Source organism: Hyperolius riggenbachi, chromosome 8 (assembly GCF_040937935.1).
Source record: "Hyperolius riggenbachi isolate aHypRig1 chromosome 8, aHypRig1.pri, whole genome shotgun sequence".
Taxonomy (NCBI): Eukaryota; Metazoa; Chordata; class Amphibia; order Anura; family Hyperoliidae; genus Hyperolius; species Hyperolius riggenbachi.
This window is the reverse complement of record NC_090653.1, coordinates 143,725,495-143,750,974: the sequence shown is the minus strand read 5'-3', so window position 1 is coordinate 143,750,974 and position 25,480 is coordinate 143,725,495. Positions and strand designations below refer to the sequence as shown.

The window sequence follows — 25,480 nt, the reverse complement described above, 5'->3', positions numbered from 1 at the left end:
CACAGCACCCCTCAGACCCCACCCTCCAGACCCCTGTTTGCACCCAATCACCCCCCTAATCACCCATCAATCACTCCCTGTCACTATCTGTTGACACTATTTTTTTTTTATTCCCTAAACTGCCCCCTGCTCCCTCCTGATCACCCCCCACCCTCAGATTCTCCCCAGACAACCCCCCCCCCCCCGTGTACTGTATGCCTCTATCCCCCCTGTAATAACCCACTGATCATCTGTCAAACACCTGTCAATCACACATCAATCACCCATCAATCACCCCCTGTCACTGCCTCCCATCAATCAGCCCCTAACCTGCCCCTTGCGGGCAATCTGATCACCCACCCACACCAATAGATCGCCCGCAGATCCGACGTCAGATCACCTCCCAAGTGCAGTGTTTACATCTGTTCTCTACCTTAAACACCCACTAATTACCCATCAATCACCCCCTATCACCAACTGTCACTGTTACCCATCAGATCAGACCCTAATCTGCCCCTTGCGGGCACCCAATCACCCGCCTACACGCTCAGATTGCCCTCAGACCCCCCCTTATCAATTCGCCAGTGAATTATTTACATCTGTTCTTCCCTGTAATAACCCACTGATCACCTGTCAATAACCTAGCAATCACCCATCAATCACCCCGTCACTGCCACCCATCAATCACCCCGTCACTGCCATCCATCAATCAGCCCCTAACCTGCCCCTTGCGGGCAATCTGATCACCCACCCACACCAATAGATCGCCCGCAGATGTTCTCTACCCTAAACACCCACTAATTACCCATCAATCACCCCCTGTCACTGCTACCCATCAGATTAGACCCCTATCTGCCCCTAGGGCACTCAATCACCCGCCCACACCCTCAGAACGCCCTCAGACCCCAGCCCTGATCACCTCGCCAGTGCATTGTTTGCATCTATTCCCCCCTCTAATCACACCTTGAGACACCCATCAATCACCTCCTGTCACCCCCTAGCACACCTACCCATTAGATCAGGCCCTAATTTGCCCCGTGTGGGCTCCTGATCACTCGGCCAAACCCTCAGATCCCTCAGACCCCCTTTCCGATCACCTCCCCAGTGCATTGATTGCATTTATTTACCCCTCTAACCACCCCCTGAGACACCCATCAATCACCTCCTGTCACCCCCCTAGCACTCCTATCCATCAGATCAGGCCCAATACAACCTGTCATCTAAAAGGCCACCCTGCTTATGACCGGTTCCATAAAATTCGCCCCCTCATAGACCACCTGTCATCAAAATTTGCAGATGCTTATAGCCCTGAACAGTCATTTTGAGACATTTGGTTTCCAGACTACTCACAGTTTTGGGCCCGTAAAATGCCAGGGCGGTATAGGAACCCCACAAGTGACCCCAATTTAGAAAAAAGACACCCCAAGGTATTCTGTTAGGTGTATGACGAGTTCATAGAAGATTTTATTTTTTGTCAGAAGTTAGCGGAGATTTTTATTGTTTTTTTTTTTTCACAAAGTGTCATTTTTCACTAACTTGTGACAAAAATAAAATCTTCTATGAACTAGCCATGCACCTAACGGAATACCTTGGGGTGTCTTCTTTCTAAAAAGGGGTCACTAGTGGGGTTCCTATACTGCCCTGGCATTTTAGGGGCCCTAAACCTTGAGGAGTAGTCTAGAAAACAAATGCCTCAAAATGACCTGTGAATAGGATGTTGGGCCCCTTAACGCACCTAGGCTGCAAGAAAAGTGTCACACATGTGGTATCGCTGTACTCAGGAGAAGTAGTATAATGTGTTTTGTGGTGTATTTTTACACATATGCTGGGTGGGAGAAATCTCTCTGTAAATGACAATTGTTTGATTTTTTTTTTTTTTTTTACACACAATTGTCCATTTACAGAGATATTTCTCCCACCCAGCATGGGTATGTGTAAAAATACACCCCAAAACACATTATACTACTTCTGAGTACGGCGGTACCACATGTGTGGCACTTTTTTACACCCTAAGTGCGCTAAGGGGCCCAAAGTCCAATGAGTACCTTTAGGATTTCACAGGTCATTTTGCGACATTTGGTTTCAAGACTACTCCTCACGGTTTAGGGCCCCTAAAATGCCAGGGCAGTATAGGAACCCCACAAATGACGCCATTCTAGAAAGAAGACACCCAAAGGTATTCAGTTAGGAGTATGGTGAGTTCATAGAAGATTTTATTTTTTGTCACAAGTTAGCGGAAAATGACACTTTGTGAGAAAGAACAATTAAAATCAATTTCCGCTAACTTGTGACAAAAAATAAAATCTATGAACTCACCATACTCCTAACGGAATACCTTGGAGTGTCTTCTTTCTAAAATGGGGTCATTAGTGGGGTTCCTATACTGCCCTGGCATTTTAGGGGCCCTAAACCGTGAGGAGTAGTCTTGAAACAAAAATGACCTGTGAAATCCTAAAGGTACTCATTGGACTTTGGGCCCCTTAGCGCAGTTAGGGTGCAAAAAAGTGCCACACATGTGGTATCGCCGTACTCAGGAGAAGTAGTATAATGTGTTTTGGGGTGTATTTTTACACATACCCATGCTGAGTGGGAGAAATATCTCTGTAAATTGACAATTGTGTGTAAAAAAAATCAAAAATTGTCATTTACAGAGATATTTCTCCCACCCAGCATGGGTATGTGTAAAAATGCACCCCAAAACACATTATACTACTTCTCCTGAGCACGGCAATACCACATGTGTGGCAATTTTTTGCAGCCTAACTGCGCTAAGGGGCCCAAAGTCCAATGAGCACCTTTAGGCTTTACAGGGGTGCTTATAATTAGCACCCCCCAAAATGCCAGGACAGTAAACACACCCCACAAATTACCCCATTTTGAAAAGTAGACACTTCAAGGTATTCAGAGAGGAGCATAGTGAGTCCGTGGCAGATTTCATTTTTTTTTGTCGCAAGTTAGCAGAAATGACTAAGTGTCATTTTCCGCTAACTTGTGACAAAAAATAAAATCTTCTATGAATTCACCATGCCTCTCAGTGAATACTTTGGGATGTCTTCTTTCCAAAATGGGGTCATTTGGGGGGTATTTATACTATCCTGGAATTCTAGCCCCTCATGAAACATGACAGGGGGTCAGAAAAGTCATAGATGCTTCAAAATGGGAAAATTCACTTTTTGCACCATAGTTTGTAAACGCTATAACTTTTACCCAATCCAAACAATATAGGCTGAATGGTTTTTTGTTTTTTTTTATTAAAAACATGTTTGTCCACATTTTTCGCGCTGCATGTATACAGAAATTTTACTTTATTTGAAAAATGTCAGCACAGAAAGTTAAAAAAAAAATCATTTTTTTGACAAAATTCATGTCTTTTTTGATGAATATAATGAAAAGTAAAAATCGCAGCAGCAATCAAATAGCACCAAAAGAAAGCTTTATTAGTGACAAGAAAAGGAGCCAAAATTCATTTAGGTGGTAGGTTGTATGAGCGAGCAAAAAACCGTGAAAGCTGCAGTGGTCTGAATGGAAAAAAGGGTCTGGTCCTTAAGGGGGGTAAAGCCCACGGTCCTCAAGAGGTTAAAGAGAACCCAAGGTGGGCTTCTGACATGAATATTAGGACACAGAGGCACATTCGGCATACAATGCCCAGCCTCTGTGTCCTTATATTGCACCTCCAGCCCCCCCGCTGCGCTCTGCTGTCTTCCAATATAAAAACCGCCAGGCTGGCAACACACAGATTGTCGCTAGTCGGCTGGCCTTTCTGCTGCTACTCACCGCCGCTCCCCCGCCTGCTCTATAGCGTGGCTCCCCGCCTGCGTCCCTTCTCTCCCCACCTCCGTAAGCAGATTGGAGGAAGCTTACGGAGGTGGGGAGGGAAGGGACACAGGCGGCGACCACAGAGGCTGGGCATTGTATGCCGAATGTGCCTCTGTGTCCTAATATCGAGGGCAGAATCCCACCTCGGGTTCTCTTTACAGAAAAACATTTCTTTGTTACAATTGATATAAATTCTGCAATAAATCTGCAGTGTGTCTACTTCCTGCTTTCATGGAAGAAGACATAGGGTTAACTTCATGTGTTTACCAATTAGCCTTCTGCTGTGGCAGCTTGCTGACACAGCTGAGGGACCAAATTACAACTTGTGCCAAGTCTCAGATGAGTGGGAATTAGACAGGCTAAACTCTCTAAATACATACAGGGTGCATTTCTCTATGTTTTCCTTCTGTCCTGTGCAAGAGTTCAGGTCCACTTTAAGCATACAAACAATCTAATATAGAATGATCAGTGGTGATGGTTTCCAGGGACAGGTTTCCAAACAAGTACTTTACGACCACAGCTGCACATTCTGTTCTGTTCTATGGAGAGCATATAAGGGGGGGGGGGGGGATGGGGTGATGAGCTGCCAGCCGACCTGTATGCTGAAAGCCACAAAAGACCCTATTTCAAGATCCTCAGCATTGGACATGCTGACATCCAATCAGTAATCACCCTTTTCCCCGGCAAGCTATGGGGCTGAATGGATGGAGCAGTTCATTCTCGTTTAATAACCTACAATACCTACTACAAAACCTTCGCATGCAAAATTATTATAAATGCATATAAAAAAAAAACTGTGACTGAATTGGGCATAATAAATACAACATGTGAAAGAGCTTGCACTAACTCTGTAGCCAGGTGGAGATTGTGGTGTCATCGTGCTTCATCTTCTCTTTTTCAGGGTTTGCAAGAGCTTCAATGATACAATCTGAATTTCATGTTAAAGAAAATCTGTCATACTTTGTGTCCTCTCTTTAGTATGGCAAACGTGATCCGGTCTTAACATAAACCACTAACATTCATATTAACAATCAAGAACAGCTGAACATTCCACAACATGCAGTAAACAACCATTGTTATAAGGCACCTTTCTAAAGACTCAGTGTTAGAACAAATATGCAGAACAAAAGGATACATGCAAGGACATCATAGTTCAGTGACGTGAGGTATTTAAGAGAGTCCACAACAGGTGTAATCAAATTGTCATACTTCTGTATCTGTGAAAGGATCTGTCAAAAATAAAAGAAAGGGTAATGACAGCAGGGACAAAACAATCCATATTATGGCAGGAAAACATCATACAAGTAAATAACTGCAAGAAACAATAATAATACAGAGTACTGCACTCTTTGTCTTTGAGATATACTCAATTACCAACAGCTAGCATCAATTCTTTTAATACACTTTAAAGCGGAATATAACCCTGCATTTCAACTTTGCTCTAAAACATTATTTACAGTATATTATATGCAACCAGCATTTTTTTTTTTTTTTTACTAGACCAGCATTGGAAGGGTTACACAGAGCTTTAAAGTTCCTGGAGATTTCTGCAGACGCATCAGAAGCTGACATAGATACATTTTGTTTACATAAATGTATCTAAGTGTTGAATGTGACTCACTGTCTCTGACTGAGAAGGAGCTGGAGGACAGCCAAAGAGTGTGTAACATTTCTCAATAGATTCATTTAACTAAATAGAATGTAACAATCTGAACTTCTGCATATCTCTCCATGGAACTTTAAACCTCTGTGTTTAACCCTTCCAATGCTGGCCTAGTAAAAAAAAAAAATTGCTGATTGCATATAATATGCTGTAAATAATGTTTTAGAGCAAAGTTGAAATGCAGGGTTATATTCCGCTTTAAGGACAGTTCACCAATTATTTAAAAACTGAAATAATGCTGTGCCCACAATGATGTCACGCTACTAATTGTTTCTTGGATACTCCTGTGCATCTGAACACTGCCAACAATGCCAGATCACAGACATGTAAAAGGAGACCTGTAGTCTTCTCTGGCCTCTGGAACGGCAGGCTGCATAGCGTGGATATGGCTGCACTATGCATTCCTTTGACCGCTCTAAATGGAAGGCGGGAGGATGAGTGTGAGCAAGCTGTGGTGGTGCATAACAGTGATTGGGAATTGTATTTCTGCATGCCTGGTTATTCACAGGTGGCACTCAATGCCCATTGATTGTTGACAGTCACTTGAAGTTATCTTCATTATTTTGTGGGTGGCAGCCAAGCCTCACGGCTGACTGATAAGGATCTTTGGATCTGAACTGTCACGTTCTTACAAAACATTTCTAATCATAAACGGATTAAAAGTAAATGTGAGTAGATGTGAGCCATCCTGAATCTGGACTTTAAAGTATTATGAGGTTAGCGCAGTGTGAAAGGTTGAGTATGGCTATTGGTTGGGTGGAGATTTTTGGCTGGCCTATTGGATAGGTGGGAGGTTCAGATGGGCTATTGATTGGGTGGAGCATTTAGGATGGGCTATTGGGTTGGGTGGAACATTTAGGAAGGGCTATTGGTTGGGTGGAGCATTTAGGATGGGATATTGGTTGGGTGGAGCATTTAGGATGGGCTATTGGTTGGGTGGGGGGTTCAGATGGGCTATTGGTTGGGTGGAGCATTTAGGATGGGCTATTGGTTGGGGGGAGCATTTAGGATGGGCTATTGGTTGGGTGGAGTGTTTTGGATGTGCTATTGGCTGAGTGGAGGGCTTCAGATGGGCTACTGAATGGGTGGAGGGTTTTGGACAGTGTTAAAGTGTATATTTCAGCAGCCTGCTCCTCTGCTGGGGCATGTATGCCAAAAACTTGTAAAATATACAAAAAGATAATTCCGAACAAAGGTTTATCTGGAGTTTCACTTTATAAAGCCAACTGAAAAGAGGTACAAGACATAAAATTTACTCATGAGCCACTATAGCTTTCTTTGCCTTATCCAATTATGCAGGTCACAGCACAGAATGTGCTTTATTTAGCGAATGAAAATAATAAAGCAATGTAATACATACATAGTCAAACAAAATGGTTGGGTTGCTATGGCTTAGTTTTCCCATTTGCCTTCCTGATGGCTTCACACTTTCTTTTGTTAAACGCCTGTAAGAGAGAACAGAAGAAAAAAGGGGACATTTGGTACACTTTTCCTCTAGAGTTTCATAAGCACTATTAACAATTTAATTGGCCATAAACACAGAAGCACTATAAAATAACAACTGTATTTAAAAAGGTAAAACAGTCATTCAGAAAACTCCAAATAGAAACACAATATTCTCTCTAGGAAATAAATAAAATCACACAAAGCATAGTAAGAGATGCCTGTTGAAGCTTCTTGTATACATAGATCATACAGAACACAGCTAGAAAAAAAGCTTATGATAACAGTGTAATTCTCACTTAACATTTTCAGGTAATAAAAATATGTTTTGTCAATTGCCAATAAAATGCACTAGAGTTAGAAAATGAGCATGCTTCTGTAACTACTAAAAGACTGCTCCTAATGAGACTGGCGCTTAATGATGGAGCTAAAGATCTCATGAAGAGAGAAAATAATTGGTTCATACCAGTGTGCGACAGAAGCCATTACATTTTTTTAGTGCAGCCTTTAAAAAGCGTTTTTAGCTGGCGCAGTACTAAGTCTATAACTCTCTTGTAAGAGGACGGTTTCTGCCTCAGTGATAGCAGTACTGCAGTACCGCAGTGTGCGTTCATTTATCAGCAGCCGCAATGTCTCAAACCATCACCTTCAAAGGAATGCTTTCAAATACCTATTAGCTTCAGCCGGCCTTAACAGAGTTCCATTAATCCACCTGTGTGGTTTGAATTTATTTGATAAGAATTTTGTCTGCAGGTACCCAAGAAAAACAAAATAGCTACTTCCAATGATGCTGTGTTAGTGTACTGTACCAGAAAGGAATATGTATTTAAGAGATAATCAAGCAAAAAAGGCTAGGATTGAAGGATGACCCATACTGAGAAATGAATCAAAGTTGCTATTACTGATCTTGCTTTACAAAAATGCCTGCTGTACTGATCCTCTGTCTTTAGTCATTAACAGCGTCCTCTGAAATCTTTACCTTTTCTCAAATAGATCATCGATCATCTAGCATTGTAGGAAATAACAGCTGTTTCCAGCTGCCAAGCAACCAGTATCTCCCTCTGTGCATATCCTACGTAATAAAATGCATGTGTCCCTGCGTGCCATGTCCATGTGTAAGTGCTTTTGCGCTACTGCGCATTTCCTGCACTGACACAGCCATTGAGACAGGACACAAGGGCCAGCCGAGAGTGCGTGTGTGTGTGTTCAATTTTTTTCTTGTCTGCCAGTAGTAAAGATGACAAAATTCAGGCTCATTGTGGAACAACATGAACAAATGACACTGTGAATATCATTAATTTCTTGATCTATTGATTCCCCTTAAATTGGCTTTTTATTATGGCAGAACATTGGACTATGGTGCAGGTTAAGATGTGAGCTCCTCTAGGGACAAAGGTGCTGCAGAAGACGTCAGCAATATATAAATACATAATACAGCAGTTAAATATGCTGCCAATTGTCTCCTCTGAAGGGAGAGAGCCAGAAAAAGAGAAAGCCAGGTGACCCTGTACATTAGATGCAGCACGACATAATGATGTCATATGTCCCTTTGGAATGCCCCCTTTATAAGGATGGATATGATGATTATCTGTATGGTAGCTGGGTGTTCCAAAATAGTGGATGTGCAGCAGCATCAATTGCAGAGCAAGGAGATGGTATTGAAGGCGAGGAGATGACATGGAGAATAAATTAAGTTGGACATGGAGAATAAATAGATGAGTCACTCAGGGTGCACTGCCTACTTTTTTGCCCACCATGGACAGCATATTTAAAGGATACCTCACACAAGCAAGGTTACCTAGGGTGGATCCACAAGCCTGTCTCTTCCTGTCTGAAAATTTGACTTTAGCCTAAAGTGACAATTTTAAAGTAAGGATTACGTGGCGCAGGGAGAACGTGGAGGGGAATGGACAATGCACAGAGGTATGTGGATCCAGCATGAACCTACCTCTGTGCTTACCTTCGCTAACTTTGCCTTGAGTCAGGTATCCTTTAACCATTCCAGCCCCCAGGGTATTTTTCACCTTATGCATCAGAGCAATTTTCACCTCCCATTCATTTACCAATAACTATCACTAATTATTACAAAGAATTGATCTACATCTTGTTCCTTCTGCCACCAATTAGGCTTTCTTTGAATGGTACATTTTGAAAAGAATATTTTTTTGTTAAATGCAAAGGAATATCAAGAAAAAAATGGAAAAAATTCATTATTCGTCCATTATAGCTTTAAAATAATACATGCTACCATAATTAATAAGTAATGTCAGATTTCTACAACCTACTGTGACAGCGACATAGGATAAAAGTAATTTATGGCTCATTTTACTATGGAAGAAATGTACTTCTTATTTGTACACGTTTTAAATTTTAGGATTTTCGTGACAGTACCTCTATCTCCCTATCACAATGTATGGTGCCAATATTTTATTTGGAAATAAAGGTGCATTTTTTCAGTTTTGCGTCCACCACTATTTACAAGCTTATAATTTAAAAATGCCCGTAATATACCCTCTTCACATGCATATTAAAAAAGTTCAGACCCTTAGGTAACTATTTATGTTTTATTTTTTTATTGTAATTTTTTTTTTTCATTAAAAATTTTATTTGGGTAATTTTTGGTGTGGGAGGTAAACATGTTAAATGTAATAATGCATGTTTATTTTATTTAAAAAAAAAAATGTATGTAGATGTAGTTTTACTATTTGGCCACAAGATGGTCACAGTGAATTTCTTTTTTCTAGTCCTGGAAGCTTCCGGGAAGTATAAGGAGGACGGGAAACTTTTTTTTTTCTCAGAAAGATGGCGGCTTTCGAAAAGAAGCAGTCAGTCTTTCTACCGGGGACTTAGATCAATGAATGGGAACGAAGTTCTCATTCATTGAACTCCAGGCTAACGGGGGGCAGCACGGGAGCACGCGAGGGAGATTGCACGGGAGCAAGCCGCAGCACAGCAGCAGCAGCCTGGATGTGATTTTCACAAATGGTTAAGCAGATCTGAACTCAGAAATTCCTCTCTGCTTTAAAAGATATGCAACAGCATTACAACTTATAAAAAAACATTTGTTACAGCTTATACAAACCCTGCAATAAATCTGCAGTGCCTAATTCCTGCTTTCATGGAAGCAGACATACTGTTAACATCCTGTGTTGACATTAGCTGCTCTGCCGTGGCAGAGGAGATTCCTGAGCAGACACAGCTGAGAGATCAATTTACAACTTGTCACAGATGAGGGGGAATTTGTTTAAACTTTCTAAATACATACAGGGTGGATTTCTCTGTTTTCCTTCTGTCTTGTGCAAGAGTTCAGGTCCACTTTAACTATTCTCTAACAATCAGTTACTGCATTGTAACTTTAACAACTATTCATTGTAAAACAAAATCAAACTTTTAATTAGAGAAAAGCAATTGTTCGCAGACAGTATCTACTGAAAGATTTATAAAGGTATTGACAAAAGTCCTGCTTTTATCCTTTTTTATATGAAGCCAACTTCTCTGTTAGAACAAAGAGCCTGGAAATGACCTATTCATTCTTCAGACACTAACATTACAGGAGCCATCTCATCTTTCCTTAGCACTAATACAGTATCTGTCAGATTTGTTTATTATGTCCATTGTGGAATAACTGCTAGTGATAAAATGGATGAAAGGGTCCTACAAGGAGACAAGTAAGTCAAGTCCAGCAAAACTGTAAACAAAAATGGTCTTCTGAGAAAAGATAAATCAGAGCTATACCGTACTGAAAAAAAAAATGCATTAAATTTCATGTCTAGGACCGATTATATAAATAATTGTGAACAGGATGTCTGTCAATCCCTTGTGCTAAAAATTTGATCAAATAGTGACCTGAACTGTCTATAGAGCAGCACAGAGGCCCTGAAGTGAAATGAAATGGTAGGTATATGAAAGCGAAGCAGGAAACTACCACAATAATAAAGAATACTTGCCTACATGATATTTCTCTAGACACCTCCAGGTTCCTTAGTGCGTCTGGCCTCCCATCAGTCTTGCTGCTGTAGCCCCAATTTAGATCTCCGGTGGGATCTCCAGGGTGCATGTGCTGTCCATGCAAGCTCTCTCTGTATGCGCTCCCACGTGACTGTGTATAAGAGCCGCCCATAAGAAGCGTCCTGAGCATGAATAGTTCTGGTGGTTTCCAAACTGCTCTCAGGCACAGCTGCCGTGCACAGCCTTACAGGAGCACAGAGTGGACCAGGCTCTGACTGGTCCCAGTCATAGCTACAAACGGTGGCTACAGCAGCAAGACAGAGGGGAGGCCAAATACAATAAGGAGCCTGGAGGTGTCAGAAGAGCTTATATATCATCACGGTAAGTATATCTTAACCTTTTTCCCCTCAGGTACACTTTAAAGTGGGGGGAAAAAATAATCAAAATCAAGCTTCAACACATGTATAAACGGTAACAGATCTGCATCCTTAAAAAGTGTACCTAAAACGAAGGCAAGAAAAAGTTTCATTTACCTGAGGCTTATACCAGCCCCCTGCAGCCAGCACCGGTCCTCAATAAACCTCCAGTCCCCTGCCGCCGCTTAGTTTTGATTGTTGACTGATCAGTTGGCGGGCACTGTGCCTCCGCAGTAAGAGAAAACCTCGTACTGCGCCTGCGCAGAATGCTCCCACCAACAGGAGCGCAAACTAGGACGTAAGCGGAAAGCGCCGCGCAGGCGCAGTAGCCCACCGACTGATCAGTCGGCAGAAACAAAACTAAGCTGCGGTGGGGGAAAGGAGGGTCGTTAAGTACCGGCGGGCACAAGATGGCTGCAGGGGGCTGGTAGAAGCCCCAAGTAAGTGAAACTCTTAGTCTTGCCTTTGCTTTAGGTTCACTTTAATCACTGTATGTGTAACAATGATCCCCATGGAAAGCCTAGTGAAATTAAATGATGATGTTTGATCATTTGCGTGTGTGGCCAGATAATCTAGCAAGTTTGACATTTTTATGCTTTTTGCAGCAAAACATTACTTTCACATACTGATATACATTGTTAAAATGAGCACAGATATGAGCACTTGTGCTCAGGCTCAACTGTCATCAACATCAATCAACTTATGTGGAAGCATACACAAGAGTTCACAAGTAGAGATTATGCTTACATGATTCTTGTGGAATGTAGAGTGTGTCAAAAAAAAAAAAAAAAAAAGACACTGGTAAAATATGGATTCAGTGCAGATAGTTGAGACACCCACTCCCAGTAGGCAATATGAGTATTGGAAAAACAGTTGCCCTACCAAAACCAATGCCCTATTTTACCTTAGGGACTTTGCACATTACTTAGCGTGTGACGCTTGCTTTTCAGTGGAGCGCAGATGCTGGGACGGAGGAGGCGGGGGAGTGTGCGTACTTCTGCCCGTCATTATGCGCCGGGCAGAAGCGAAGATTATCCAGGTTAAAGGTCAACTAAGTCACCAGGACACCGGGAGGTATAGGAGAAGACCGGCGACTAACTGCGGGGAACAACAGAAGCGGTAAGTATGTAATTTTCTCTTCCTACCCATTGCAGGTTTCATTTTACCAGAGCCTTTGGGTTCTGGTATCCTTTAAGGAATAAGTATTGTCTAACAGCACAAGGAGGAACTACAAGCGATAGAATACCCCAGTAGTGGTGACCTATGTAAACACTTTGGTGACTTTCTCTCTTCAAATCCTTCCTCTTTACTGGTCCTACTAAAAACTCTCTTCAGGTTTTGAGGCTTTGACTATGGCGCTTGGCTTGTAAATCACACATAAGAAAATGAAGCTGGGGTGGGTGCTTGTGGCACACATCATACGTGCAGACAACAGCACAATGGCGGCCTGCAATGCTTGGGCTCCCAGCAACCTAATGCCACTCCAGGCACTGCGCTAACGTCTGTTGAACCAGTGGTTGGGGATCCCTTCACCAAATAGTGAAACTAGTATTACTGCAACCCTAACTATTTGTTTTAGAAAAATTGTGGGACACTAACACTATATACTGTATTTCTAAAGACAGAACTCAAATAGACACAGAGCTTCTATACTTACTTCATAATGTACTTGGCCCTATCAATTGTTTGTGCTTTAACCCGGACCAGTAACGGGTGACTGTTATATGTGTCATTCTTCCATTGCCCGTACAGACGATACCTTGAAAAAGGAGAAAAAAAAAAAAAAAAGGTACTGAAAAACAGATATTTTCATCAAAAATAATGATGGCTTTCAAATATATGAATCACTGGTTTAAAGAAAAAAAAAACATGATATAGACTGAAGATACACTACATAACGCAAAATAAATGCAAACAGTCTTAAGCAGGAATTTTTTTTTTTAAATACATTATTACAAGATTGTTTTTTTATGTGTGTCCTAAGGTATGATTAAAGTAGAGGTCAATTTATTTTTTGTTCCTTCTATTAAAGTCCATCTTCAAGCATAGATATAAATATACCACATTAAGGCTTAATAGTTATAATGCAGAACGCTGATGCTTAAATAAAATCCCTGCCGCCTATCACCGGTATCCAAAACTAAGCTATGCTACACCTCAGCGCTCCTGCCAAAGCCCACCTCAGTCGCCATCACAGTAGCTGAGCAGTAACTATACAGCAGGTGGTCGCCAGTGCTTGGCTATCATGTAGCTGAGTGCCAGAGCCCCAAAAAAGTACCTTTGCATACCTATAGCTGCAACTTTCTATTGAGAACAATAGCGGTGCATAAAAGAAAGGGGAATGGCATGAAATCTACTAATGAGACAGCTATTCTGCTGACAACTGTCAAAAGCAGAGCTGTGGAGTCGGAGTTAGAGGTTTCATAAACTGAGGAGTCTGAGTCGGGAGTCCGAGTCGGATCATTTCTGTACCAAATCCACAGTCCTGGTAAGTATTAGATTAAGGAGTATGAGTCAAGGAGTCGTAGCCGTTTTGTGCACCTGTGGCCAGAGTCAGTGTTGGAGTTGGATGATTTTTGTACCGACACCACAGCCCTGGTCAAAAGTGGCATTACCTTCCCTTGAGGAGACATTTTCTCCATCTTACTACTGAATCTACCGTATAGGAATGGATGAAAAGCCTCCATAATCTTACAAAAATAAGAAGCCTCCACTGCTCTATCTTAGGGCGAGTACATACATCCAAATTAGATTGATCAATTTTACCACTTTCATGCAGTATGAATGCCAACAGATTTCAAATATTATGAACACACTTGTGTAGACAAAAAAGTCATACTACATGTAGGTGCTAAAACTGGCCAATCAAAAATGGATGTGTGTATGCACCCTAAAAAGGAAGTTAATGTGAATCATGGGAAGCCTGGAAACAGAAAAGTGACATTCTGTAGTGGAGATGAGCATATTTACTTAAAGAGGAACTGTAACGACAAAACGGCCCCTGGGGGGTACTCACCTCGGGTGGGGGAAGCCTCAGGATCCTAATGAGGCTTCCCACGCCGTTCTGCGTCCCTCGGGGGTCTCGCTGTAGCCCTCCGTACAGCCGTGACGCAATATTTACCTTCCTGGCTCCTGCGCAGGCGCTCTGATGTCTCTCGGCGCCGAAGTAGGCGGAAATACCCGATCACCGTCGGGTCTGCTCTACTGCGCAGGAGCAAGTTTCCGGCGCCTGCGCAGTAGAGCGGACCCGACGGAGATCGGGTATTTCCGTCTATTTCCGTGCAGAAAGTCGCCACAGCGCCCCGCTGGAGCCAGCAAAGGTAAATATTGAACTGACAGTCGGCACAGTCGCCGGCTGTTCGGAGGGCTGCGGCGAGACCCCCGTGGGACAGAGGACGGCGTGGGAAGCCTCATTAGGATCCGGAGGCTTCCCCCACCCGAGGTGAGTACCCCCCAGGGGATCTTTTTAATGTTACAGAGTCTCTTTAAAGTCGAATAAAGTCGAATAAAATCACAGAGACGATCCAGAATCTTAACAATGGCCACCATCAAACCAATTGTAAAAACCACGGCCCACTAGGCACACATTTACAATGGCCACTAAAAAAGACAGAAGCATTATCAAGAGAGCTCTGTACCAAAACTACAGTTCCATGGTTTGGGGTTTTTTTTACCTGTACTGGTATGGAAAGGATTTGATCATTCCCCAGATTTCTTCAGACATGCATGCATTGCAATCCATTAACGATAACGAGGGAAGCAAAACCTGGTCTGTTATACTTAGCAGGCAACTGAACAACGTCTCCTGTGAGGATAGAAGAGATGACAACATGGTAATCATTAAAATGCCTAATCCAAGGACCATGAACAATACTCTAAGAACTATGTGAAAATTAGTTTACCACAGCAATCCCCTATGCACAACTTGCAATACACACATAACATATGTAAAGCATCCATGAAAAAAAAAAAAGAAGATTGAAAAGATTGAAAATCACATTCATGGTGTCGTAATGCAGTTAAGTGCCAGACCCATGCAACAATGTTATTTTATTCTGTATGTACATCTTATGGTGGCCACTAATGATCCAATCTTTTTCATCCAATCTTACCAAATCTACATAGTACAAGGGTAAATTGAGTGAATATACTGAATGGATACTTAAGGCAGTTACCTTATATTACATTTAAATGGTAAGATTGGATGAAAATGATTGGATCATTAGTGGCCACCTTTACTCTAAATATGAGCCCCAAAAATGTCCATGATGCAGCCACAACTGACTTACATATAAAAAGGTGCATTGTAAACTAACATAATAAAGTGACATAGTGGGTAATGCCCATGGCACAGTAACGAGTCATTGTGACTTGTCTATGGATGCTGCATGTCCAAGACAAGAAGATTAACACTAGGAACAACTGTGTTGAAAAACTACAGCCAACGTCATTTGCAAACCATCAGTACCCTTTATGTCAATTTTAACCTCAATAAGAAATTCTAGCTCTGGTGGGCACTCACATAAGACTAAGACTTCTTTCAGTGGGGCAGCAGAAAGCAGTGCAAAGGCTGTTTTGTGCGTAGAAAAGCAGCTTTGCGCAAAACGCCCGTCAGGCAAACAGTGCCCAGCACCCACCGCATGGTGAAAGCTTTAGGACCGGATTTCAAGTGCACAGCTGTGATTGCCTGAGTGGCTTAGGGGTGGCCTGTACCCCTACTGCGCTGTTGGGCCCTCTAGGCCGCATATTGTGTGTGTGGGGGGGGGGGGGGGGGATTTTAATGTATTATTTTTACATCTGCCTGAAGCCTGAGTGTCACCTATTAATACTAAGGACTGAAAAGAGCGCTAACCCATTTTCTATTTACTTTTTCCCGCTATCACACAACTAGCAGGGAAGCGCTCCACTGTATAGTAGTGTGTTTGTTCAGTATATTTGTTGTAATATGTTATATTTGGACTGCTGACTGTTTTTATTGTAAAGGTCTGTGAGCGCTAATACTTGCTTGATTGATACTATACGTGCTGCCAAAATGCACACGGCAGTGCGTATAGTGTGAATGAGGCCTAAGACTAGTGTGCTTCTGTCCTCTTTATCAGCACCGCAATGTTACAGATTGATAAGCATTGGTGAAAAGCGGACAGAAACGTGCTAGTATGAATGAGGCCTAGGATCAGCCTGACTATTAACATTCTCTTTTTAAAGGATACCTCAACCGAAAAAAATTATAGCTGCAGTGTGTTGGGGGTTAAAATTACATACCTCTCGTCCTCCTGCCCCCTCCATCTGCCGCCGTTAGTCTAATATTCATGCCGGTGTCCCGGCAACTTGTTTGACCTATGACCCGGACATACTGCGCCCTGTGAGCAGTATGTCCTCCCCTTTTCACTTCTGGCCGGCGCATATCGATCGGCTCAGAAGCACGCTGCCTCTCTGTCTCCTCTGGGCAGCACAGAGGAGACAGAGAGGCAGCGTGCTTCTGAGCCGATCGCTATGCGCCGGCCAGAAGTGAAAAGGAGACACACAGGGCGCAGTATGTCCGGGTCATAGGTCAAACAAGTCGTCGGGACACCGGCATGAATATTAGACTAACGGCGGCAAATGGAGGGAGGGGGGGCAGGAGGATGAGAGGTATGTAATTTTAACCCCCAACACACTGCAGCTATAATTTTTTTCGGTTGAGGTATCCTTTAAAGACATTTTTCTGAATATCTTTAAAATCTGATCACCATACTCGCTGATCAATTGAGGCTATACTTGGAACAGGCTGGCAAATTAACGCTATTCCATAGGTTTACATTTATGGAAGTTTTATGTAAAATTAACTTTTTTTTGTTTCATATTTCCAATACTCCACATAGATTTCATGATTCACCCTAAAGCGAATGCTGTACCACAATCTCTCAACCTCCTTAACCAACAAGCTCTGTACATATTAACAAGCTGACACATCATTGCATTCCAGCGGTTCTGGAGGTGTGTTTAGCTTCTAAGGGTACAATGGTTAATTTGCATATATTCAGCAGTGGTGCCTGGGAGACATCTCGAGCTCACTCCAACCTGAATTATCGCAAATTCTTTCTGTTTTAGGAAAGCAAACTTTTGTTTTCCTTAACCAACAACTGCCATGATAAAATCCCAGTCACAGAGCATTTATTACTTTTTTCTTCAGTCAGACCAGGTTGATTATACTGCACAAACAGCATCAGTAAAGCAGAGCTATTGTGTAACAACTATAGTCTCTTTGTAACAAGATATATTTGTAAAAATAATATGATTAGTCTGTTCTAATGAATTGAACTTTAGTTTCATATATAGTTTGTAGATTTAAACAGGTCTTTATCACAACATTCAGTTCTAAAATGATCATGCTTCCTTTAAACCTTGATTAGAGAAAAAAAAAAAGTGGAAGTTGAAGGATTCAGCTGTTATTTATTGCTTGCTTATGATCCCAAGCAATGCAGAGAATGCAAAAGAAATGGCAGGTACAGTAGAGATTCTGGATTGACGGCCGTTTCACATCACTGACTCATCACAAGAATCAAGACAAGATAGGCGATGAAACGGAGATGCAAATCAGGCTTCCTTGTTTTCACAGAAAATCTTTTGAAATGGGCAGTTTGTTTTGTCATCTGGCACAGTGCCACATGCCAGGTTCAGAATACCATGCTGCAATGCACAACCTCAAACAGGAAGCCTAAAGGAGTTGGACTACTACATCACACAGCAGTGGCCCTTTGAACCCAGGTGACCCAGGAGGGATGCAGAGAGCCAGAAAACACAGGATTCAAACTGCTCAGCATAGCCAGGAAATACTGCATTATCTGAACTTAAATGTAACATTTGATTGCTCATAAACAAAAGCCCTGACGGGGCACGTAAAACGAAAATAAGTTGATTGCTTCTGTGACTTAACCCTGATGGAGAAGCTACATTGTTTTTTTTTTTTTTTTTATCCTCCTAAGGCTTAAACCTGTGACATTTGGAAATTAAAAAGTTATGCTGGGCATACACGGTACAATTGTGCGCCGCAGGGGTGCGTGGATCGATTCTCGCTAGTCCCCGCGGGCACTTCCACATCTCCGCTTCGTTTCTTCCATTGTCCGCCCGCGGGGATCGAGCGCGGTGTCGATCCGGCGCGGTGATCGGACACGTCGGATATTATCAATCGAGCCATCAGCGGGTCGATTGATAATAAAAAACGAGCCGTGTATGCCCAGCATTAGACTCCTCTGGAGACACCAGTATCCCTTGGAACCTTACAGTTGCGCTCCCTACTCAGTAGCAAGGACCCATGTGGGCTTCGGCAGAAAAAGCCAAACACCATTGGGTCCATGCTACTGTGCAGGCATAAGCCATAGACAACATCTTGTACACGGTTTTCAGGAGAACACAGGGCTGGGACCGCCTTGTGGACGACGACAGGGGAAGACTCTGGATTATCTAGAGGCGTCCTTCTATTAAGGCAAATACCCATTCTCAGCCCTGTTTTGTTACAGGAACACATTAACCACCCTGGCGTTCTGATTAAATCGCCAGGGTGGCTGCGGGAGGGTTTTTTTTAAATAAAAAAAAAACTATTTCATGCAGCCAACTGAAAGTTGGCTGCATGAAAGCCCACTAGAGGGCGCTCCGGAGGCGATCTTCCGATCGCCTCCGGCGCCCAGAATAAACAAGGAAGGCCGCAATGAGCGGCCTTCCTTGTTTTGCTTATATCGTCGCCATAGCGACGAGCGGAGTGACGTCATCGACGTCAGCCGACGTCGTGACGTCAGCCGCCTCCGATCCAGCCCTTAGCGCTGGCCGGAACTTTTTGTTCCGGCTACGCTGGGCTCAGGCGGCTAGGGGGGCCCTCTTTCGCCGCTGCTCGCGGCGAATCGCCGCAGAGCGGCGGCGATCAGGCAGCACACGCGGCTGGCAAAGTGCCGGCTGCGTGTGCTGCTTTTTATTTCATCAAAATCGGCCCAGCAGGGCCTGAGCGGCAGCCGCTGGCGGTGTTGGACGAGCTGAGCTCGTCCAGACCGCTCAGCTGGTTAAAGGATATCCAAGGTGACAAAATAAATCTAGTTTTACTTACCTGAGGCTTCTTTCTGCCCCTAGAAGTCAAAGGTGTCCCTCCCTGCAGCTCCGGTCTTCTCCTGGGTCCCACTGGTCCGCCCCATTCGGGAATGCGCCTACGTCACCGGGATCATACTGCGCCTGCGTAGTAGTATTCCCGATGACAGTAGGTTTTTATGCTCTCTCCATGTCTGCATGGATTTCCTCTAGGCACTCTGGTTTCTGCCCACATCCCAAAACCATACAGATAAGTTAATTGGTTTTCCGCTAAATTGGCCCTAGAGTATGAGGGCCATAGGACTTCTGAGAGACCTTATAAGTGACTACATACTTTGTGTGCAGCAGTTGGAATGACTGTATATACTCATAAATAAGCTGACCCCTGTATAAGCCGAGGTACCCACTTTTCCCTCAGAAACCAGGAAAAAGTGATTGACTGGCGTGTAAGCCCCCTACTCAGTACAAATAGCCATATGTGCTCCCAGTACAAGTCAGCCCCCTCTTCATAGCCAGATGTGCCCCAAAGATGATACAGCTGTGCCTCAAGGTACCACTAGATAGCGTGATCAATATAAAACAATTACCACGCAGGATAAATGCCTGCTCATTGCACCACTGACACGCTCCGCTCCACAATCCAGGGGACACAGGTAGTCTTGAGCAGCACACTCTGCACACCATGTTGCAGGCTATGGGGTTCACGTACACAGCAGGGAGCCAGTTGGTGAGAGCAGGATCACCAGTGCAGGATCCTTACACTCCTCTGCCAGCAACAAAACCTGCTCCACTGACTCGCATAAGCCGAGGCGGTAACTTTTCAGCACATTTTTTGTGTTGAAAAATTAGGCTTATACACAAATACATAAAGTACATAGATAATAATTATGTCAGTTGCCTGGTTGTGATGCTAAGCTTTTGTTTTTAGTTGTTTTTGAGTCACACACCAGCAACAAGCTCGCAGCCAGTGGAGTCTGGCATTCTGGGCCAGTGACAAGGACCGAATTGAAACATGTACAAATAATAATAAGCTGTTTGCGCATGGACATGCTGAAGCTGTACAGTAACTTTTCTAGAACTGAGGAAACACCACATTAGAGTTACACAAGCGCACATTCGTCTGAAGCCTTGCCAAGCAATCACATGACACTGCATAGTTTTTTTTTTTTTTTTTATTCACTCTCATGGGTTTCTAAGCCAATGTACTTACCATTTTTTCTTTATCTTCTGCTTTGCTTGCATCAGACTGAAACTGAGAACAAAAGAATAATACAGAACACATTACACGGTTTGCAGTTTTCCTTAACTAGGTGGGCTAAGTGCATGATGAAATACTGCAATAATAGAGTTTTCCACTAAGTAAACAAACACATAATTATCTGTGCACAGAGAAATGTGCCCAGGAATGGCACACAGGAGGATGGGAAAAGGCTGACTTCATTATCAGAAAAATACTGGACTGCCTGGAGTTTCCAAGAAAAAGAAAAAGTTATGTTAAAGGAAGAGTCACAATGGGAAAAATAAATTTTGTAAGGATCCAGTTTCCATGCGGTTTCAGATGTGAACAAACTGTCCCAGTATTATCTTCTGCTTCACAGCATTAAATAGAAAGAGAAAAACCTGATATCTTGTAGACTGCACAAACTGCTTACCCGGCTGCTAACAACACCATCAAAGGGAACCTGTCAGTTAAAGGAATATGGAGGCTACTATGCTTATGTCTATTTTTCAAAATGACACTGGGTTATTGTCATACTAGCAGATACTTAGCCAAGGAGAGAAAGGAAGGCTCTGGGTCCTATAGAGCCTTCCTGTTCCTCTCACAGCCCTCTTGTTCCAGCGATGTCACCTCCATTTGAATCCACTAAGGTGGGAGACTTTGGGAGTACTCCCGAAGACAAGCGGTTCTGTACTGCGCATGTGTGAGCTCGTGCTAGTGCGGGCGCAGTACAGAGACGTCCGTATGCTTATTATATTTTACGCCTTTATAACCAACACTTTTTCCACAGTGCTTAAAGCGGTTTAACACCCAGCATTACAACTTTGCTTTAAAAGATTGCTTACAGCTTACAAACTATTATGCCAGATTTTTTTTTAAGCAGAAATTCACTGAATGGGTTAAACATGACATTTTAGTGTTGGATTTAACTAGGAATCCGCATCCGTTCTTATCTTTAGTTACAAAATGTATCTTTATTTGGAATACAAATAGACCTTTGAAAAGCCTGCCGGGGAAGCCCTCTTTGTTCTCTAAGAGCAGTGTTTGTTTGTTACATTGTAGATAGATACATTTGTAACTAAACAAGCAAGCACGAGGAGCATTTCTAGCTAAATGCAGCACTAAAATGTCATGTTTAATCCATTCAGTGAATTTCTGCTGAAAAAAAAATCTGGCATAATAGTTTTTAAGCTGTAAGCAATCTTTTAAAGCAAAGTTGAAATGCTGGGTGTTAGACCACTTTAAAGAGAGACCATCAAACAATTCAAATAACTAGCTGTCCCTCCATGGAATTAATCTGATGTAGATTTCATCACGGTAAGCATTAAAGTGACTCTGTAACAAAAATTACAACGTTTTTTTCTACCATCCTACAAGTTCCTAAACCTATTCTAATGTGATCTGGCTTGCTGCAGCTCTTTCTACTATAACCATCTCTGTAATAAATCAATGTATCTTTCCCCTGTCAGACTTGTCGGCCTGTGTCTGGAAGGCTGCCAAGTTCTTCAGTGTTGAACTGTTCCTCTATGCACACTCCAGTGTGTGTTTTATTTACATAAGCCAGCAGCTTCTCTGCTATCTTATCAGTGATAGAAGAGAGCTGGATAAAAATCCTCCTCTGGAGGCTGTGAAAGGAGCTGGAAGGTCACATACTGAGGAATTAACGACATAGGCAGAGCTGTCTGCAGGAAGCCTGTAATGTTCAGTGCATGAGAGAAGAAGGGGACAGAAGGTAAACACACACAAGTGATCTCTTGAGATTCAGAAGTAAGGGCTGGTTCAGACGGACGTTTGGAGGCGTTGCGTTTGCTGGCGTCGCGTTCAGCAGCGTTCGTGTGCGTTTGGATGCGGTCGCGTTTTTTCTTCCCCTAGGGGGACATTAGCCGTCGCGGTTAACCTCCCCTGGAAGCTACATGTAGCTTCCAGGGGCTCCTTGAACGCCATGGAAAATCGGGACCCAAACGCCGCGTTTGTGTAAACGCGCTTGAAAGCTTGGTACAAACGCTCCCATTCACTTGAATGGGAGCGTTTAACACCAAGCCCTGAACGCTGGCTGTAAACGCTCTGCAAGCGTCCGTCTGAACCAGCCCTAAGGCTGTATACAGCCTGCTTGTGTATGGATGTATTTTCTATGTGTGGACATGCTGTACATCAACCTACTTCTTGTTTTGGTGGCCATTTTGTTTGTTTATAAACAAACTTTTAAAAACAGTTTTTGACTACTTTTAATGCGGCGGGGAGCGGTGAAATTGTGACAGAGGGTAATAGGAGATGTCCCCTAACGCACTGGTATGTTTACTTTTGTGCGATTTTAACAATACAGATTCTCTTTAAGAGAAGCCTCTGTTAAATAATGCAGGTCTATTGCATTATTGATTTTGCTTGTAGACATAAAAAGACAGCATATCCCCATTGCTTACCATCATTTGCAGCACAACTTTTTGTGTGCACCCCAGTTCCTTGCCGAGCTTACGTCTGTGCTGCACCAAGATAAGCTAATTAGATACTTGCTGATTGCACAGTCAGCCCTGAAACGCCGAAGCGGACGTTTTGTTTCTTTTTTTGGAGGAGGGTTTCAGCAGAAAAGCTTCTTTTATGGCAGATAATATAAAGACTATGTAGTATGCAGGGCCAGGGATGCAGAAAAGTTAGTGCAGCCAAGCAAAACTTCACATAGCAACATTTTGTAAATACTATAGCAGTAGAGAAGGAGAGAGGTCAGCACTGCTCAAGTGAGCTTTATTACGTTACTAGTGCAGAAACATAAGTATCAATAATGCACATACCAACAGAGTGGGTCAGCCATTTTGAGCCTTGTGTGCTTCTGTAGAGGCTACAAGGGGACTGAGGGGGCCATGAGGAGTACGGGAATGCTCTATAGCACAAGTGTCAAACTTCAGTCCTCGAGGGACAAATCCATGCCAGTGTTTAGGACAGACTGAGACTTGGGGAAATGTGTTATACCTGATGAACCACACCTTTCCTTAATCAGTCCCATCAATTAATTTGAGCTGTGCCAAAAATGTGAGAGGTCCTTGAGAACTGGAGTTCGACATTCCTGCTCTATACGATCCAGAGGCTCTTTATGTAAATATCTGTTTGTTTTTACTTTCACTTCAGATTTACTTTAATAAGCAGCAGGAGTTTTAAATTATTGCATACTATGGGCTATATTTTCTAAGATAGCAAAGATATATGTGGATCAGCCACAACACTAAAACAGACAATGATACCTGTCAAGGTGTGGGATATTTTAGGCAGCAAGAAAACAGTCAGTTAATGAAGGAAATGTGTTAGAAACAAGAAAAATGGGAATGCATAAGGATCTAAGAAACTGTCAAGAGTCAAACTGTGATAGCTAGAGCAGATGTCCCCAACCTTTTTTGAACCAAGGACCACATACCCATAAGGCACTTTTTAAAAGATCGGGCAGCTGGTGTGAGTGTAGGGTGTTCTATGGGCATTGTCATTACATAAAGAAGTCCTGGCAGCACCAGCCCTACCCAACCACCATCATCACCCTTGGCACTGTGAAAAAGAGGAGTCTGTACTCTATTTTGCTGATTGGGGCAGAGTTGCTGCATAACCCATCATGGTTCACTGATTTCAGCACAAGTTACATTTGGTGTAACAGGTGGTGGGGGTACTGCCTGGGCTTCCCCATCTACTGGCAACATCACCTCCAGCCATTCCTCCCCTAATCTGCCTCCCCTCACCACACTCACTTTACCCTCCCCTACATTTATAGCCTTCCATTCTTTCCACAACCAACTTTCAGCTTCAGCTGTTCACCTCATCTCCATGCAAAGATGCAACTCTGTGGCTGGCAAGAGTCCAGAGCATGCCAATCATCCTCACTGCTGCCACACTGTCTGTACAGAAATAAAGCATGCTGCTTTACAAATTTCAGACACCAGGTGGAAGCAGTAATAATAGCTACAGGCGGCTCTTCTATTCTCAGCGTTCTAACCACTGTGCAGTCAACTGGGTACAGCAAGATTCAGCACAGCCTGCGGCCCCGCAGTGGGCCGCAGACCGGGGGGGGGGGGGGATTGGGAAACCCTGGGCTACTGGACTAGATTAGAACATCTCAAAGCACAACAGGTCTTGTGTGAAGCTGCTGATATGCAGTGGTTAGAACCAACCAAAAGTTGTCTACAGATGGACAACCAGAGAACAGGTGACAGGATCACTGGTGCCCAAAGTTTATTGATATGCATGGGGAGTGAAAGCTAGCTTCTCTGGTCTGATCTCACAGAACTAAAATAGCAGAAATTGATCAAAAACCTAGAACAAGTCCATGAGAACTACGTTCCAAACAGTGCATCACAGCTTGGTGTATGAGGTGCTGCACAGCTGAAGATCAATCAAGAGTACCAATAGTGGCCTCTGTCCACCGACCAGTTTAGAGACACAAGCAGAGATCTACAGATTAGGCATGTGGGTTTAGTGTTATATCAGTGTGTTGATGTCATGGTCAATATGAATACTTAATTATGTTGAAAACATGCATGTTCAGATACAAACCTCTTTCATTAAAGCTTTTCCAAGTCTAATAATTTTTGCCAGCAAAATTGGATCATGAGATAAGTGAGGGCCAAGGAAGCAAAGCATGTTGAAAACATCCCTTCTTAAATCTTCAAAACATTCCACTGGTTTTGGTGCTTTCTGACTGTGCAAAGGGGAAATCCGAGATCCCTTAGCACCTTTAGGAACGCCAACCCTAGAAAACCAAAACAAAGATTCAGTGAATACAAAGGTCATCTCACAATCACGTCATTCTGTCGCATTCAGTAGAACAGTGTCCTTCAAACGACATTGCACACACACGGCCGACTGCATGATATTTCCCAACAATCGCTTGAGTTGATTCGCCGGATGGACATGGTAAAATGTTCGATGTTGGTCACTTGTCTTTTAACTACAATTTTGCACGATTGT

At 43.0% G+C, this 25,480-nt stretch overlaps 1 protein-coding gene across 1 annotated transcript in view; it reads right to left on the bottom strand.

Annotated features, from left to right (window-relative positions):
- Window positions 1-25,480, bottom strand: part of THOC2 (THO complex subunit 2) — a 202,565-nt gene that overhangs the window by 105,501 nt on the left and 71,584 nt on the right. The window contains exons 12-18 of the mRNA XM_068251182.1: window positions 25,067-25,262; window positions 20,531-20,572; window positions 14,940-15,070; window positions 12,923-13,024; window positions 6,819-6,903; window positions 4,931-5,024; window positions 4,643-4,723 (exon numbers count right to left, since the gene is read on the bottom strand). Of these exons, the coding sequence (XP_068107283.1) occupies window positions 4,643-4,723; window positions 4,931-5,024; window positions 6,819-6,903; window positions 12,923-13,024; window positions 14,940-15,070; window positions 20,531-20,572; window positions 25,067-25,262 (731 nt within the window). The remainder of the gene's footprint in view (window positions 1-4,642; window positions 4,724-4,930; window positions 5,025-6,818; window positions 6,904-12,922; window positions 13,025-14,939; window positions 15,071-20,530; window positions 20,573-25,066; window positions 25,263-25,480) is intronic.